General features: G+C 44.8%; 1 protein-coding gene across 1 annotated transcript in view; it reads right to left on the bottom strand.

Moving 5' to 3' along the window:
- Window positions 1-19,383, bottom strand: part of LOC119972132 — a 660,627-nt gene that overhangs the window by 531,877 nt on the left and 109,367 nt on the right. Inside the window, exon 9 of the mRNA XM_038808465.1 lies at window positions 15,067-15,218. Within this exon, the coding sequence (XP_038664393.1) occupies window positions 15,067-15,218 (152 nt within the window). The remainder of the gene's footprint in view (window positions 1-15,066; window positions 15,219-19,383) is intronic.

Genomic DNA, 19,383 nt, shown 5'->3' with positions numbered 1-19,383 from the left:
ATTCGGCCCATCGAGTCTGCACCGGCTCTTGGAAAGAGCACCCTACCCCCTACCCAAGGTCAACACCTCCACCCTATCCCCATAACTCAGTAACCCCACCCAACACTAAGGGCAATTTTGGACACTAAGGGCAATTTATCATGGCCAATCCACCTAACTTGCACATCTTTGGACTGTGGGAGGGAACCGGAGCACCTGGAGGAAACCCACGCACACACGGGGAGGATGTGCAGACTCCGCATAGACAGTGACCCAAGCCGGAATTGGACCTGGGACCCTGGAGCTGTGAAGCGATTGTGCTATCCACAATGCTATCGTGCTGCTTTTGTGACACAAGGGTTTGCTGGATGCCATCTTGCCAGTTATCCAGTTGATGACCAGGACTGCTGATCCTAAGTCAAGTAGGAGATTGTAGACCCAAGTGCCTGGTGTTATCTCTGACAACAGCAGTACATGTGGCCTTCGCCTCTGTCATAATTCCAGGAGGGGAGGTGTGAAAGGTCAAACTGGTTTATTTTAAACTGAAAAAAAGCTGCAGCTGCGGCACATAAAACAAACATCCCAGCCCAGGATGATTGGGAACTGCTGAGTCCAGGCATTGGAGCTACATTTAAAGGTCCCGCTTCCCAGATGGGTGGGGCTCTGCCCACTCACCGTGGGAACTCGCATTCTACGCAGCCCACGGGGAGATCAATCAGCGATCCCATGTGGTGCTTGTGAGAGTCATCACATCCCTTCCCCCTCAAATCTAAATCATCCCCCTCACTCCCCTGGTGATGAGGCCTCTTTTGCTGCTTGGCACAAGGCCTCGACTAGGCAGCAGGTGGAGCCAAATCGGGGGGGGGGGGGGGGGGGGGCATGAAGCAGAATGAGGATCGCGCTTCTTTGTGGAGCACCGAAGGGCCACAAATGGCTCGTTTTTGGTGCTGACCTCGGTGGAGGATCAATCTCCTCAGTCTCCATTTTGCCCTCCGTATTTTGGTCGTCGGGGGTAACGACTCCCGGGTCCCCCATTTACTGAGTCCCCTTGCTGGAGGTAGTCGCAACTGGCATCAAGGATGCCGTCTCTGCTGAAATCATCTCTGCTGGGGTGGATTCCCTGCTTCTCAGATGGTCCAGGTGTTTTTACACTCCCTTCCTTTTGACTTTGATATTGTGAGAAACTAGGTCAGTTTCTCCAGCACGACACCTGGGACCTATCTCCAAAGTTCCGCACGTAGGCAGCATCTCCTGTTCTGAAGGTCCTTTTGGGTCTTCTGGTGTCGTAGTTGCTCTTTTGGGTCTCCTGCTTTGACTCCACCTTCCCCGTCCCCAAATTGGGAACAGTAGGCTGAGCCTGGTGTGCAGTCGTCATCCCGATAACAATTCGGCTGGTGCAACTCCCATTGTCGTGTGCAGCGTGTTTCTATAATCAAAGAGGAACCAGGTGAATTTTGTATCCAGGGAACCAGCAGGCTGTTCTTGATTCCAGTTTTGAACGTTTGAACTGCCCATTCGGCCAGACCATTAGACGATGGACGGTATGGCACTGTTCGGATGTGTTTACTGCCGCTCAACTTCATGAATGAATGAAATTCTCCACTGGTAAAGAAGGTAACAATATTGGATACAAGGACCTCTGGTCTACTGTGGGTACAGAAACTTTCCTGAAGTTTTTGGAGTTCACCTGACCCACAACTTTGAATAGATTGTGGTTATGGGGAACAAACCGGCTTACTCTGCAGGTGTAATACAACAGAAATCTACAGTACTTTTAAATTAAAACAATGTTTATTTATGAAACCAGTTAACACTTTATAAATCCCCAGTAAACATCTTAACAACTATCAACATCAATAAATCCCCAAAGAATACAGTAATTTATAGATAACCCTCAATAAATTCCCAAACAACATCCGGAAGACAAAAGACCCTTTTTAACAGAGATAGAGGGCAGGATTCACTGCGATCGGCGCGATGGCCCGACGCCGGCGTAAAAGACAGCGCGTACTATTCCGGCGTCGGGCCGACCGGAAGTAGCGGAATTCTCCGCACTTCTGGGGGCTAGGCTGGCGCCGGAGGGGTTGGCCCCTCCGAGTTAGCGCATGTGCTGAACCACCGGTGTGGTTCTCGGCATGCGCAGACCAGCGGGCATATTCTGCCACATGCGCAGGGGGTGTCTTCTCCGCGCCGGCCATGGTGGAGCCCTACAGGGTCCGGTGTGGAAGGAAGAAGTGCCCCCACGGCACAGGCCCGCCCGCAGATCAGTGGGCCCCAATCGCCGTGGGGCCCCCCCTGGGGTTAGATCGCCCCCCGAGAACCGCAGAGCCAACTTACCTACCAGGTTCCACCGTGTGGGACCATGTCCAATCCACGCCGGCGGGACTGGCCAAAAACGGGTGGCTGCTCTGCCCATTGGGGCCTGGAGAATTGCCGGGGGGGAGCCGCTGCTAACGGCCCCTGACCAGCGTGACATGAATCCCGCCCCCGCCCAAAAACTGGCACCGGAGAATACGGCAGCGGGGGGGTCGGAGAATCCCGCCCCAGGTTAAAATTCTCTACTGAGAGCAGTTATAACTCTGAATTTACCAGATGATCTAGAGTTGGTCTTTAGATGGCAGAGAGAATATTTGGCTGGCTGCAGCTCCAACACTAAAATGAAACTAAAAAACACAGACAAACCGAAGCTTTTCCTCAAAGCGAAAGTAAAAAGCAGAGCCAGAGTTCAGCTCCACCTACACTCTGACATCACTGCAGCTACTTAAGCAAACATTTCTTAAAGTGACAGTCCCGTGACACCTCCCCCCCCCCCCCCCCCCCCCAAGAAAAAAAAACCCCATCAACTTCAAGATGGTTTCATTTTTCACCTTTTCACTATCCATTAAGAAATGCAGACAGTAACTATACTTTTTCGGGTCAGAAACAACACATGCAAACATTTAATAATAACATAGTCCATTTGTGTTTTCCTTCCTCCAGTGAAATCCTTCTCGATTGACAGTATCTTTAAAAAAGGAGGTCTCTGCATGATCCATCCATTTCTCTAAGCCTCGGCATTTCTCTTTAAAGTCAGATCACAGAGTCCCTTGTAATTCTCAAACACAGGAGCATTGGTTATCACAGCTTTCAGGCCTTCAAATGCCTGTTGACACTCCACGTCCATCAGTGCAGCAACCACGCTGCAAAAATTTGGCACAAATGTTCCATCAAATCCACTCATCCCAAGAAATCGCATTATTTCCCTCTGTGTCGAAGGTATTGGAAACTCCTCAATAACTTTTGTTTTCACATCCTGTGTGACCATTCGATCCTGTCTGATTGTATTGCCAAGGAAAGTGACTTGGGCTTTACCAAATTCACTTTTGGCTAGGTTTATCACCAAACCCACCTCCTGAAGTCGATCAAATAACTCCATCAGATGCTTTAAATGTTCTTTCCATGTTTGGCTGAAAATTACCAGATCGTCGATGTATACCGCACAACTGGGTAATCCTGAAACAACTTTGTTAGTTAAACGTTGAAATGTGGCTGGGGCATTTTTCATGCCAAATGGCATAACTTTGAATTGGTATATACCATCTGAAGTCACAAAAGCTGAAATTTCCTTCGCCCTTTCGGATAAAGGTACCTGCCAGTAACCTTTAAGTAAATCCAGTTTGGAAATAAAAGCTGATTGTCCCACTTTCTCAATGCAATCCTCCAAACATGGGATAGGATAAGAGTCCGTTTTTGTAACTGCATTAACTTTTCTATTGTCCACACACAACCGTTGGGTACCGTCTGGTTTAGGTGCGATCACTATGGGTGAGCTCCATTGGCTGCAACCCACTTAAATTATGCCATTTTAAGTATACTCTCAATTTCTTTGTTAACCTGTGCCAACTTTAAGGGGTTGAGTCTGTATGTATGTTGTTTGATTGGAACAGCATTTCCCACATCTACATCATGTATAGCCATTTTAGTACTTCCCAACTTATCTCCACAAATATGCCCATGTGATATCAATAACTCTTTCAGGTCAGTCTGTTTTTCCTCTGGAAGGTAACTCAACAATTTATCCCAATTTTTAAGAACATCCTTGTTTTCCAATTTAATTTGAGACATGTCAAATTCAAAATCATCTGGATTTGGTTTGTCACTTTGAGTTAGAATCATTAAAACCCTCTCCTTTTCCTCCCCTTCCCTTTCAAAGTACCTTTTAGGCATATTCACATGACACACGCGCTGAGTTTTCCTACTATCTGGTGTTCTTACCACATAATTCACTTCACTTAATTTCCTTTCAATCTTATAAGGTCCGCAAAACTTGATTTTAAAGGTTCACCTACCAAAGATTTTATTTTATTTTTTTGAAAATTTAGAGTACCCAATTATATTTTCCAATTAAGGGGCAATTTAGGATGGCCAATCCATCTACCCTGCACATCTTTTGGGTTGTGGGGGTGAAACCCACGCAGACACGGGGAGAATGTGCAAACTCCACACAGACAGTGACCCAGGGCCGGGATTCGAACCCAGGTCCTCAGCGCCGTAGGCAGCAATGCTAACCACTGTGCCACCGTGCTGCCCCCACCTACCAAAGATAAGAATACTCAAACATTATCTCCACTGGCAAACTACAAACTTTGGATTTCTTGTCCGCTACCCATTTCATCACATTTTGTGCAACTTTTAAATGTTGTCTGGACAATTCCCCTGCTCCATTTAATCATTCCCTGAAATTTGACACATAATCCAATAATGAAAGTTCCGATTTCTCACTCACCAATTTTTCCTTTATCAATTTAAGTGGCCCTCTTACCTCATGACCAAAAATTAGTTCAAAAGGACTGAATTTGGTTGATTCATTAGGTGCATCCCTAATTATAAACAGTACAAATGGAATTCCTTTATCCCATCCTCAAGATAATCTTGACAATAAGCCCTCAACATTGTCTTTAATGTCTGATGCCACCTTTCTAACGCTCCCTGCGATTCTGGATGGTACGCAGTCGATTTAAATTGTTTTATTCCTCAGCTATCAATAACGTCTTTGAATAACCTTTCTTTTCATATAAAGTCTAGACTACCCAATTCATTTTTTCCAATTAAGGGGAAATTTAGTGTGTTCAATCCACCTACCTTGCACATCTTTGGGTTGTAGGGACGAAACCCACGCAAACACGGGGAGAATGTGCAAACTCCACACAGACAGTGACCCAGAGCCGGGATCGAACCTTTTCATATAAAGTCTAGACTACCCAATTCATTTTTTCCAATTAAGGGGAAATTTAGTGTGTTAAATCCACCTACCTTGCACATCTTTGGGTTGTAGGGACGAAACCCACGCAAACACGGGGAGAATGTGCAAACTCCACACGGACAGTGACCCAGAGCCGGGATCGAACCTGGCACCTCAGCACTGTGAGACTGCAGTGCTACCACTGCTCCACCATGCTGCCCTTCTTTGAATAACCTTGTGGTAAAATTTGATCCTTGATTTAAATGTATTTTTGTGGATAGTCCATATCTAGTAAAGAATTTAAGTAACTCCTCCACAATATTTTTAGGTGGCATATTACGTACTGGAATGGTCTCTGGAAGCCTCATAGATACATCCATTATAGTCAAAAGATATTGATTCCCACTTTTCGTTTTAGGAAGCGGTCCAGGCAATCAATTAAAACCTTTGTAAAAGGTTCCTCAAATGCTGGAATGGGTATTAAGGGCGCTGGTTTTATCACTGCTTGAGGTTTCCCTATCACTTGACATGTGTGACATGATCGACAAAATTTAGCTACATCTTTATGTAGTCTAGGCAAATAAAAATGATTTTGGATATTAGCTTGAGTTTTCCTTACTCCCAAATGACCTCCCACTGGTACCTAATGCGCAACTCGCAACACCTCCTTTTGATACCCTACCGGCAATACCACTTGATGAACTCCTGCCCACTTTTCATCCGCCTGCATATGTAAAGGTCTCCGTTTTTTCATCAAGGCATCACTTTTACGGTAATAACACTCTGGTATACACTCAGATTCCTCTTCCGTGTATGCCTTCTGATACATCTGGTTTATTTCTCCATCTTTCTGTTGTAACTCCGCCAATTATTCTGAACTAAAAATATCCGTCTCATCCTCTACCTGTTCTTTTCCAAGCTTCTGATTAAAAATCATTTCTGATAATGGCACTTCACCTTTATCTTCACTCTCTGATTTCTCCTCTTATCTTAACTTTTTACTTTGCGACCTTGTTACTACACAATCTGGAAAAAGCCCAGGATATTCAGTTGTCTGATTTTCCACTGCCTTATCAATCACAGAAAGCATTATTCCCACCTGCGATCCAGCTATATCATTACCCAAGATAATCTGTATTCCTGGACAAGATAGTTTATCTATTACTCCTACTACCACTTCACCACTCTTCACTGGACTTTCCAACCATACCTTAAATAATTGAACACTACTCTTCTCACCCTGAATTCCACATATTACCCCCTTTTCTGGCAACATTCTTCCCAAACTACATAACCTCTCATCTATACCGTTAAAGATTGACTAGCTCCCGTATCTCTTAAAATTTTGATTCCTTTACCTGCTCCTTCTGGTACACATGAGTAAACTTTACCCACACAAGTAAATTCTTTAAAGACATCTGGCACCTTCTTATCAATTACCTCTTGGTCAGACTGTACAATCTTTTGCACCTCCTTCACTTCACTTGGGCTTTCCTTTACCACTTTAACAACTCCCACTGTCTTATTCTGTTTTACCATATCAGCCTTCCCAGTGATTTTTTTTCTTCCACCACCAACACTGCGATTTTACACGGCCTAGTTTATTGCAGTGAAAACATTTGAAACTTTTCACATCTCTTCCACCCTCCTGGATTTCCTTTTTAGTCTGAGGTACACGCCCCTTATTATCTCCCATCAGATCTCTTTTACCTTTAGCACTTGAGTACTTCTCATGTCCCCAGTTTCTATTCCTTGCAGGCTGAAACTGATGTCATAAACCAAACTTTGATTTATGAACTAATTATAATCATCTGCCATTCCGTCTACGAACACGGAGACAAGGCTGGCTGCCTATTGGCACACCAGCTGAGAAAGCAGGCAGCCATGAGGGAAATAGCGCAGGTTAAGGATGGCAGAGGCAGACTGGTAACAGAGCCAAAGGAGGTCAATCAGGCATTCGAGACCTTCTACCAGAGACTGTACACCTCCGAGCCCCCCAACGGGGATGCAGAAATGAAAAGGTTCCGAGAGAGACTGGAACTACCAGTGGTGGGGGAAGACAGATGGTGGGAGCTGGAAGCACCAATAGACCTGGGAGAAATCATGGAGAGCATCAGCTCCATGCAGGCGGGGAAGGCACCGGGACCCGACGGGTTCCCAGCGGACTTCTACAAAGAATTCGCACCAGTCCTGGCCCCACATCTAAGGGGCATGTTCGCGGACTCACTGGTAGGGGGCACTCTGCCCCCCATGCTAGCGCAAGCCACAATCTCACAAATACCCAAAAAAGATAAAGACGTGATGGGATGTGGATCATACAGACCCATTTCACTGCTGAACGTGGACGAGAAAATACTCACAAAGGTCTTGGCCAAAACGCTGGAGTGCTGCGTACCAGAGGTGATCACAGAGGACCAAATGGGCTTTGCCAAGGGTAGGCAGCTCACTGTGAACATCAGGCGGCTGCTGCATGTGATAATGACACCGCCCCCCCCCCCCCCCCCCCCCCCCCCCCCCCCCCCGAGATGATTGTCTCCCTGGACGCAGAAAAGGCCTTTGACAGAGTCGAATGGAGCTACCTCCTCGAGGTACTGGAACGGTTTGAGCTAGGAGCGAGATTCACCGCCTGGGTGAGGCTCTTGTACAACGCTCCCAAAGTGAATGTCCGAAACACCACCAGCTCTGAAATATTTCCAGCTACAGAGAGGAACAAGACAGGGCTGCCCCCTGTCCCTACTCTTGCTCGCGCTAGTGATCGAACCCCTGGCGATAGCCCTGCGGGACGCAAAAAGCTGGAAGGGAATCCGGAAAAGAGACAGAGAGCACAGAGTTTCACTCTATGCAGATGACCTGCTCCTCTATGTCTCGAAGCCACAGGAGGGACTGAAGGCAATACTGCAAACACTGAAAGAGTTTGGAACCTTCTCGGGCTACAAACTTAACCTGGGCAAAAGCGAGACATTCCCAGTGAACCCAAAAGGGGTAGAGACAGAGCTGAAGGGACTCCCGTTCAAAACGGCCCAGAACAGGTTCTGTTACGTGGGGAACCAAATAGCCAGAGACTGGACACAGATCCACAAGTGAAACCTGATCAGCCTGGTGGAGGATGTAAGAAAGGACCTTGGGGTGAGGCTCACTCCCACTCTCCCTGGCGGGGAGAGTGCAGACAATCAAGATGAACGTACTGCCGAGGTTCCTCTTCCTGTTTAGATCCATCCCGATTTTCATCCCCAAGACCTTTTTCAAAACAAAGACAAGCTAATCATGGCATTTGTGTGTGTGTGTGTGTGTGGGGGGGGGGGGGGGGTGGGGGGGGGGCAAGAACCCGAGAATTCCCAAACTGACACTGCAAAGAAGAAAAATGAAAGGGGGCTTGGCCTTACCAAACCTACAATACTACCACTGGGCAGCAACGGCAGAAAAAGTGAGGGGATGGGTACAAGAACCCGACAGATTGGGTACAAATGGAGGGGGCATCCTGTAAAGGAACAACCCTCTGGGCCCTGGCCACAGCAGCACTCCCATCCTCCTCAATAAGATACACAACAAGCCCAGTGGTAGCGGCCACGCTGAAAACGTGGACCCAGTTCTGACAGCACCTTGGGATAACCAAAATGTTCCTTATGGCCCCAATCAGTGGCAATCACAGATTTCCCCTCAGACATGCTAGACACCACTTTCAAAAGATGGAGGCAGGACGGGGGCACACTGACGGTCGCGTACCTCTACGTAGGGCGCAGACTGGCGACACTGGATGAACTGACAAGGAAGTGGAAACTAGCAAGGGGACAGGAATTGAAGCACCTTCAAATAAAGCACTTCCTCCGCAAAGAGACAGTAGGGTACCCCGAGGCCCCAGAAAGCACACTGCTGAAGTATCTGATAGGCACAAGCAGTGAGAAGGGGGGGGGCTATGTGGGAAAATATACAGACAGCTACTGGACAGAGCTCGAACACCACTGGACAGGACCAGACAAAAATGGGAGGACAAACTGGGGACAGAGGTAGGATGGAGTCTCTGGAGCGAAGCACTGAGCAGGGCAAACTCCACCACCTCCTGCGCAAGGCTAAGCCTAATGCAGCTCAAAGTGGTGCACAGAGTGCACCTGACCAGAACCCGAATGAGCAGGTTCTTCCCGGACAAATGTGAATGGTGCCAGAGGGGCCCGGCCAACCACACCCACATGTTTTGGGCTTGTCCCAGGCTTGCTGGGTTCTGGACAGCCTTCTCCGAGGCAATGTCCAAGGTTGTGGGGGTGAGGGTAAAGCCATGCCCAATAGTGGCAATCTTCGGGGTATCGGAACAGCCAGAGTTACACATGGGGAAGGGGGCCAACGCCCTTGCTTTCGTTTCCCTAATCGCACGCCGGAGAATCCTGCTCAGCTGGCGATCGGCAGCACCACCCACAGCTGCAGACTGGCTCGCTGACCTCTCGGAATTTCTCTACCTGGAGAAGATTAAGTACGCCATCCGAGGGTCAGAGGAAGGCTTCCTGGAATATGGGGGCGGTTTGTCAGCCTGTTAAAAACCTGTTTGAGGCCAGCAACGCGGTGTAAGCCAGGGAAAAAAAAGATGAAGAACCAAAGGACTGCACAGCCCTGGGCGGGAGGGGGGGGGGGGGGGGGGGGGGGGGGGGGTGGGGAAACCACAAGAGAAGAGGAAGTGTGCTTAAACCAAGGGGGGGGAGGAAGCGGGGATATCATAGACCGATCCAGAGGGCAGCAGAATATACGCACAGTTAGTCACATGAAGGATAAAACAAACCTCTCAGTAAAAAAAGCAAATTAGCGCGGGCATGAAAAATTTAATGTATGTATGTAACAACTGTTTATAAATATGAGAAAAGCCAATAAAACTATTTTCAAAAAAAAAAAATCATCTGCCATTTCTGCAGCTAATCCCGCAGTTTTATCCCTCTGCTCTTCCACATGAGTTCTCACTACATCAGGAATTGAATTTTTAAACTCCTCCAAAAGTATAATTTCTCTGACAGCTTCATACGTTTGGTCTATTTTCAAAGTCCTTAACCGCCTAACAGAATTACTCTGTTTGATACTTTTAAACTCCAAATTCTTTCCTTAAATTTCTAAACCTTTGTCTATAAGCTTCAGGCACTAGTTCATATGCACCTAAGATGGGTTTTTTCACCTCCTCATATGACCCAGATACCTCCTCCGGTAGTGATGCAAACACTTCACCAGCTCTACCTACCAGTTTTGTTTGAATCAGTAATACCCACATGTCCTGTGGCCATTTCCTTTATTTTAGCTACCTTCTCAAATGAAATGAAAAAGGATTCCACCTCCTTCTCGTCAAACCTTGGCAATGCTTGGACATATTTAAATAGATCCCCACCAAGCCTTCGTCTATAATGCTCTTTCTCACTATCCTCATCACTCTCATCCAACTGTACGTTTCCCTTTACCTTCGCTAATTTTAACTGACTGCCATGTTTCATGGCCATTTTCTGACGTTCAAACTCTCTCTCTTTATCCTTTTCCCTGATCTGTATCTCCCTTTCTCTTTCTTTTTGTTCTGCTTGGGCTATTATTTCTGTTTTCCTTTCTTCTTTCTCTTTTTCCTCTCTAAATCTTTCGTATTCAAACTGCTTTAATTCTTTCTCATGTTCCATTTGTTTAATTTGTAACTGAATTTTTGCCATTTCCAATGAGTCAAACTGTATCTCAGGCAATGTTAAATGCTTAGCCATCGCCATAATTACCTCATCTTTTCGCATTTTGTCAGGTAATGTTAACTGCAATGTTTTTGCCAATTCTAAAAGCCTGTTTTTAGTCTCTGTCCGTAAGCTACTGCGTGTGACCGTCTCCACCCCCAAAAACATCAGAGCCTCTGAACGAGACATTGTCCACAACATGCTCCCTACTTAAACTGAAATACCACACCTGAAAAGCACGCACAATATGCTCACCCCTCACTGTCTTTAAGTTCACAAGCCAACCCAATAGATAAGACTTTTATCCCCCTCGAGACCCCAATTTGTTTTGGGCTAGGGTTTAGAAAGCCCCAAACTGTATCATGGAGTTCATCTGACCCACAACTCTGGATAGATTGTGGTTATGGGGAAACACATGGGCCTACTCTGCAGGTGTGATGCACCAGATATCGACAGTACTTTTAAATTAAAACAATGTTTATTTATGAAACCAGTTAACACTTTATAAACCCAGAGTAAACATCTTAACAACTATCAACACCAATAAATCCCCAAAAGGACACAGTACTCTATATATAACCCATAATAAATTCCCAAACAACATCTGGAAGACAAAAGACCCTTTTTAAAATAGAGATCTGGTTTAAATTCTCTACTGAGAACAGTTATCACTCTGAATTTACCAAATGATCGAGAGATAGTCTTTAGATGGCAGAGAGATCAAAATTACACCTGCTTTGGCTGGCTGCAGCTCCAACACTAAAACAAAACTAAAAAAAACAGACACATCCAAGCTTTTCCTCAAGGCAAAACTAAAAAGCAGGGCCAGAGCTCAGCTCCACCCACACTCTGACATCACTGCAGCCACTTGTGCAAACAAATATTTTTTAAAGTGACATTCCCATGACAGTGGGAATCGATCATAATGAGGAACATGAGTCGCAAGAATGAGCCAAAGTGCACCAAAATCTGTGGACATCATGATCATTCCCATGGCTGCAAAGAGGCCGAAGGTGGGAGATTCTGGTTCTTCTGTCACAAGGAGCACTGCTTCACCAGATTATCGATGTCTGTATCGTGCCCAGGCCACCAGACATACCTACGTGCAAGGACTTTCGGCTTGGATACCCCAGGGTGTCCTTTGTGTAATTCCGTCAGGTTTGGGTGCCGACCTGGGCAGGGGGCAACTATTCGGGCTCCGCACAAGATGATGCCATCTTCTACACTCAGCTCTTGTGGTTTCATGAGGAAGGGCTTCTTGTCATCCATGGTGTCCTCAGATTCCTCCACTGAGGATCATACGGTCCAATTTTGACACAGTGGGGTCCTTCTGGGTGCATGCTTGAACCTGCTTCACCGATACTGGCAAGGTATCCAGGACGTTCATGGTCATGATGATTTATTCCAATGTCAGCAGAGGGGCCAAGCTTGTGTGCAGCAGGAGACGACTTAGGACATCCGCTTTGGCAACCTGTGATCCCGGTACCTGAGGTGACTTTGGCTTCTAGATTGGGCAACACACGTACTGCTGATTCTGGCAGCCTTGCCTGGGCCGTGTCCTTTGGTGACACTTACTGCAGCCTTGCGGATGACACTTGTCATCCTTTGGGGCTTTTTTTGAAATAACGTTGAATGTACATTTATTTATTAACCATGGAGCTCATAGTCATACAGAAAAGGATGTCTCAATCAGTGTATTCTTATTCATTGAGGCAATGACAGTTCATACAGTTATGTCAGAGCAAACAGGATTGAATAATTAGTCTGTATTTGGTGGGTATTTGGGGCAATCTTTATCAGCAAGTGTAGGAATTGGTGCAAGTGCTATATTCTGTGGATGAAAGCAATTAGATGCCGGAGACTTCTAACAAGCCGCCGTCTGATAGTCCTGGCAAATTCAGGTAAAATACACATCTGAGTGGGCAGCATTCATGGATCCCTGGACCTTGCAGTTCAGTATCTTCTGGTGCAATGGCCTTCTTGCCAGGTATGTTCATAATAAGAGCAGGAGTAGACTGTGTGGCCTGTTAAGCCTCCTTCGCCATTCAATATGATCATGATTGATCTGCATCAAATCCACTTTCGTGCCAACTCCCATATCCCTTGATTCCCCGAGAGACCAAAAATCAGCCTTTCTCAGCCATAAATATATTCAACAGTAGAGAATCCACAACATTTTGGGGTAGAGAAATCCAAAGATTCACAATCCTTTGAGTAAAGACATTTCTTCACAGCTCAGACCTAACCCTGGGACTATGCCTCCATATTTAAATCCTCCAGCCAGTGGAATTCTCAGTGTTTATCTTGTTAAATCCATTCAAAATCTTTTATGTTTCATTCTTATAACCTCCAAAGAATATGGACCCAATTTACATGGCCTCTCATTATAAGACAACTCTCTCATTCCAGGGAACAAGCTAGTGGATCTTACCTGTATTGCCTTCAATGTACATGCATCTTTCCTTAAATATGGAGACCCAAACTGCACACGGTATTCCAGGTATGGTCTCATCAAAACGCCTTACAACTATGGCAAGACGCCTTCATTTTTGTGCTCCAATTCCTTGCAGTAAAGACAAATATGCCTTTTGTCTTCCGAATTGCTTGCTGTACTTTTTATACAAACTTATGCATTCTTTGAGCGCACCCGTGTGTCTCTGAATTTCAGCAGTTCAGGTTTCAGTTTTTCTTATAAATATTCTGCTTTTGCATTCTTACGACTAAAGTGAATAATCGCACACTTCCTCACAGCATATTCCATCCATCACCTTGTTGCCCACTGTGTCCTCCTCACAACTTACATTCCCACTTAGTTTGTATCTTCAGAAAGCTTAGATACATTACTCTCTGTCTCTTCATCTGAGTCATTAATATAGATTGTAAAAAGCTGAGGCTCGAGCTCTGACCCTTAGGGTACTCCAGTTGTCACAACCTGCCAAATTGAAAATGATCCATCTATCCCTGCTCTTTGCTTTCTGTCAGTTAACCAGGCTGACATTCAGTATCCATTGCTTTATATCGCAAATAATCTGACATTCAGCATGTGGAACCCACTCCTGCTGATGTGGGACAGTGACCTCCATTTGGAGCCACATCAGTCTAAAGGATAGCCCACTGACTGCTAGAGGAGCAATGTGAACCTGTTGAGCTGAATGGTTGCCTATCTTTGTTCTTCATAAATCAGGCCATTGTTCATGGTCACGCACTGTTTGCAAAATGACATTTATCACCTGTTGAATGCAGGGTCTTACGGCCCTCAGCTATTACACAGAACCTCCATTGCTGACTGGAAGGCTTTGGATTCAAAATGCCATGGTGACCTACATATTTAATGACCTGGTTGCAGTTGATCATAGCTTGAGATCATCTTTTACAATGACCCACAACTGGCCTATGGCTGCTTTAGGGAAGGACAGTCTACTGACTCAACAGGATTTGATTTTGCTGTCTGAAAATCCTCTGGTGTAGATGTGGGAGTAATAATGAGTGGGATGCTGTCTTCTGCCATGATGCCTCATTCTCATAATCTCTTGCCTTGGCGGTTCCTCTCCCTTCCCCTTAAAGTATAGCAGCATTATACAAACCAGGTGACGGCGGTCATGCTGTGTCTATTATATCCAGATGTAAATTTTATACCATTGTATTGGTGGTGTTAAAGCACCATCACTGCACCGCCAGATAGAGTGGAGGAACCATGGAAATGAGCAGTAGAGGATTTGAAGGGTGAGTGGTGGAAACTGCCAAAAAGAACAAGGGACCTCACATGCAATGATTTCCATATGTAAAAGCAATGGAAATCAATTACACATGAGTTTCCTTCAGAAATCAGCACTGCACACACATATGATATAGTTACAGCAAAAATACAAGGAAATTCCAGGCTATTGACTTCCACGGTCACTTGTGTTACCATCTTACTTCAGACATCAGATTGCATGTCTACAGCAGTGCTGACTGGCATTCTTTTAAATTAGCCCTATTCCTTGAATCCCAGTGAGAGTCTCCTCTTTGCTGCAGAGTATTGGGGGAGTGAAGGGTAAATCATAAGCACCGCAGTAGAGAAACCCATTTTGCTCACAACAACCAAATTGAAATCATAACAATACATTTATTCACTAACAGTAGGAAAATCTAGGTCACAGTATCTAGGTAGAAAGGTAGTGTGTACATTTTTATATTCAAAGTCCAAACCTGGCCTTTCCGAAACTTCAATGGATTATTTGATCTAATTAGCTGCCTTGAGCCTGTGTCACCTCTTTTGCCATATATGACAATGAAGATATTAGCCTCTGTTCCACCGTTCCAAAGATCTCCAGTTACAACAAGGATCTCATATTTGATCACTGAAAGTAAAATTTTAGATTAATGTCTTGCACATCAATTTTTTTCCCTAACTTATTTGCTGAATTAACACAAACTCTATTGTTCGTACAGAAAAGACATTATATATAATTTATCAATCATACTTTAGAGGTAGAGAGCAACTGAAACAGCAATAAATTGTATTTATCCAGCATCTTTAATGTGCAAGAAGATCAACACATCTTGCAGAGAAATAAGGAACAGTGCCATGAGGAGGTTGGAAGAAGTGACTGAAGGTTATGTCAAAACATGGGTTAAAGGAAGACAAAGAAACAAAGTAACAGAATTTAAGAAGGGATTGCCAGAGTATAACTGGTGATTCAAAAGATGACTCCCTGATCGTGGGGGTGAAAGGAGTGGACATTCACAAAAAGCCAGAAATTCTGAGCTGATGGGCAGCAGAGGGGAACCAAAGTTGGAAGAGGTCAGGAGGTGCTAAGCCACGGTGGTATTTATAGACATGGATAAGGATTTTTAATTGGATCAATTAGGTGATGGATATAACATAGAACATAGAACATACAGTGCAGAAGGAGGCCATTCGGCCAATCGAGTCTGCACTGACCCACGTAAGCCCTCACTTCCACCCTATCCCCATAACCCTATAGGCCCTCCTAACCTTTTTAGACACTAAGGGCAATTTAGCACGGCCAATCCACCGAACCTGCATGTCTTTGGCCTGTGGGAGGAAACCGGAGCACTCGGAGGAAACCCACACAGACACGGGGAGAACGTGCAGACCGGGCACAGACAGCGACCCAGTAACCCAGGGGGTATCGATGAGCAATTCCACAGGGTAATGAGTAAACAGCCTTAATGCGGTCAAGGTATGGACAGCCGTAGTTTGAATGAGTTGGAGCATCTGGAGGATGAGGCACCAGCAATGAAATATTGAAGCAATTGAGGACAGAGGTGGTAAAAAACATGGGTAAATATTTCCACAGTGGAACAGAAGCAGAAAATTCTGCAGAGTTGGCAGCAAACAGATTTGGTCATGTAGGGAATGTGAAGTACAAGTATAATTCTGAATGTCCATATGCGTTTTGCTTGAACAAGTGATCAGACTTGTGGATGGCATCAGTGGCAAGAGAGCATAGTTGATTTGATTTGATTTGATTTGATTTATTGTCACATGTACCGAAGTACAGTGAAAAGTATTTTCCTGCGGCCGAGGGAACGTACACAGTACGTACAGAATAGACAAAAACGAAAATCAACAGAGAACAGAGAATGATCATGAGTGGAATGGGGAGAAGATCAAGGGAATAGGAGGTCAGTTTAGAAAAAGTGAGAGGAATGAGAGTAAAAGCTAAAAAGTTCCAGAGGTTCAGATCTGGAACAGCAGGAGTGGAGGAAAGTTGGAGACTGAAATGAGGGGAAAGCAAAGAAAAGGAAAGGCTGTGTGGACAGTTTCAGTTTCAGCGATGGAGAAGTGCTTGAGCTACTTGGATTTCAAATTGGAGGTGAGGGACAAAGTAGCTGGAAAAAGGGATTTGAGGAAAGAACACAGACTAAAATTAGAAGAAAACAATGGCTTTATCACACCTTTTAAATGAAAATTTGTATTAATTTCAGTTTGTTAGGCGAGTGAGATGCAAACAATTGTAATGTATTAACACGTTTCAGGCACTGATTCGATAGCATTAATACCGATTTTTAACGCTATGTCAAAATCAAATTACTTCTGCAAAGAACAGAAATGTTCGAACAGGCCTCAGAGAATTGCACTAACATTATCAGGCCTTTGCCCTCCCTGTGTCTGCTTTTCAAACATCCAACAGGGCTTTACTTATCTGGGTTTAGATTTTTTTCTATTCATCACAGACTACCCAACACACACAAAGAATTTCGCCCTATGACCCCTTGATTTGGACAACAGACCGGGTCCTCATTATAGATGGTTTTGATCTGTATTAGAGATTAAGCTTGAGAAACTGGAGTAAACAAAGGTCCGGAGAAATTTCAATTCGATAGTCATTGTATTTATTTATGTTGTGTTTTCTGCTTTTTGTGAGAGTGGAGATGCTGGGACATCCAGTGAGACTACATTTTACAAATTTGTGCTCTTGGTACAGAACTTTGCCTGGTCAAAATACCAGGTACAGAGAAGAACACTGGAATCTACTAGATTCTGTTGGAACTGTTATATTACGCTTTGTGGTAATATGTTGTTACTCTTTGCCTCGTATTCCAGAATGGTATGATGGTGTGATGATCAAGAAACTACCAATCTTTAACTTGAAGCAAAACTAATTTATTAAATAACGATGAAATTAAATTGAGTTTGCACATTCTACTGAGCTGTAACTATTAATAACGTAAGACTGAGTCTGTTAAACTATATTCTATGATTAAGTATTAACTAATGAATGCTCTCTAACCTAAACTAGTCCTTGAGTTGTGAACTATCTCTCTCCTCTGCTAACACTACCCAAGATTCCCTGAGCTTTGATATTTATACTGGGAACTGGTGGTGCCCTCGAGTGTTTGTATTACACTGAGATGTAATAATTAACCCTTTAGTGTTATGCCTATATACACATCATTGCAGGAACCTGATCCATTTGGAGCTGAATTCTCTGTCCCACGATGCCGGAAGCACGTTCCCCGATCGAAGAAGAGTCGGGAATCGGGAAAAATCCGGATCGGCATCGGGCTCCAATCCGAACGCGGTGCTCTGTACTCCACTACCGATGGGATCGAGATTCACGACCATGTGCCAGCAAGTGGATGGAAATGGATACAAATGAGTCTTAATGACCGATTTGTGCGGCCCAGGATCCGGCCATTCTCCGGCCGTTTTCGGCATGGGAGGCAGGAATTTCAGTTCGCACCAGTGCTAGCCCCTCACCAATACCGGAATCGGTGAGGGGTTCGCGCCGATTTTTTTCATGTAAACCTCCCTCCGGCCCTTAGCCACAGGGACGGGAATCCCGCCCATTAACTTTGCCCAGCATTGCACCTAAGCTAGGTAAATAGGGGTCAATGCTGAGTTAGCTGATTTTGGCCAGGACAGGACCTACAATTCATCTCAATGCCCATGCTTCAGGGAGGAGAAAATCAACCTCTGCTCCTGTTTCTATTGTGCCTTTTATTCAAGGTGCTCTTAATGTGTATAACAGGCTCAAATAGATGCCCTCAACAGACTGCTGACACTCACTGCTTAATCAACGTACTGCAGAATGACTGCAGAAGCATAAGAGTCAACACCTTTAGGTAGGGAGAAAACAGAGAACATTATTACGGGGAGACAGATGAGGATTTAAAATCCTGAAACCAGAAAAGGTTGATTCCATGGTTTATTAATGAATCAAACCCAGATAATACAAAGCTACCTGTTTTAAATGAATTCCAACAAACTGTAACAAAGTTAAACCGAGGCTGTCCCCTTATGTACCAGTTACAATTGTTTAACTGTGACTCCAAGGGGCTACAATTCCCTACCCTAACTTCCTCTTTGTTTTGCAAGCAGCTTCCAACACAGACCCTTCACAATTCTCCTAATGTGAATCACCAATATGCCATTTGTGATGCATACATCAGAATTACCAATACAGTACACTAACATCACCTCAAGTATTGTTGCCATGGTTTACAAAGGAAATGGATGACACAGATATAGTAGTCCAGGGGGAACACTGTGAGAAATTGGATGGGATAATCATAAAGCGAGATGAAATACTCAAAGGGCTGGAATTCTTGAAAGTTGATAACTCGCCAGGGCCAGATGGATTGTTTCCAAGGCTCCTGAAGGAGGTCAGTGAGGAGATAGCAGGTGCTCTGAGGATGATTTTGCAATCCTCACTAGATACAGGGGAGGGACCGGAGGACTGAGAAATACAAAGATGGTTCCATTGTTTAAAAAACGATCAAAGGAAATGCCAAACAATTATAGGCCAGTTATTCTTACGTTGGTGGTGGGCAAATTAATAGAATCAATCCTAAGAGATAGGATTAACTGTCACATAGAAAGAAATGGAATAGTCAAGGATAGTCAGCAAGGATTTGTTAAAGGAAGGTCTTGCCTCACAAATTTGATTGAATTCATTGAGGAAGTGACAAGAAGGGTTAATGAAGACAGCACAGTCGATATTGTGTCCATGGAATTTAGCAAGGTGTTTAACAAAGTCCCACATGGCAGATTGG

The sequence above is a fragment of the Scyliorhinus canicula genome, chromosome 10 (assembly GCF_902713615.1).
Source record: "Scyliorhinus canicula chromosome 10, sScyCan1.1, whole genome shotgun sequence".
In the NCBI taxonomy this organism is placed as follows: Eukaryota; Metazoa; Chordata; class Chondrichthyes; order Carcharhiniformes; family Scyliorhinidae; genus Scyliorhinus; species Scyliorhinus canicula.
The sequence above is the reverse complement of the archived record's forward strand: the minus strand, read 5'-3'. Positions and strand labels throughout refer to the sequence as shown.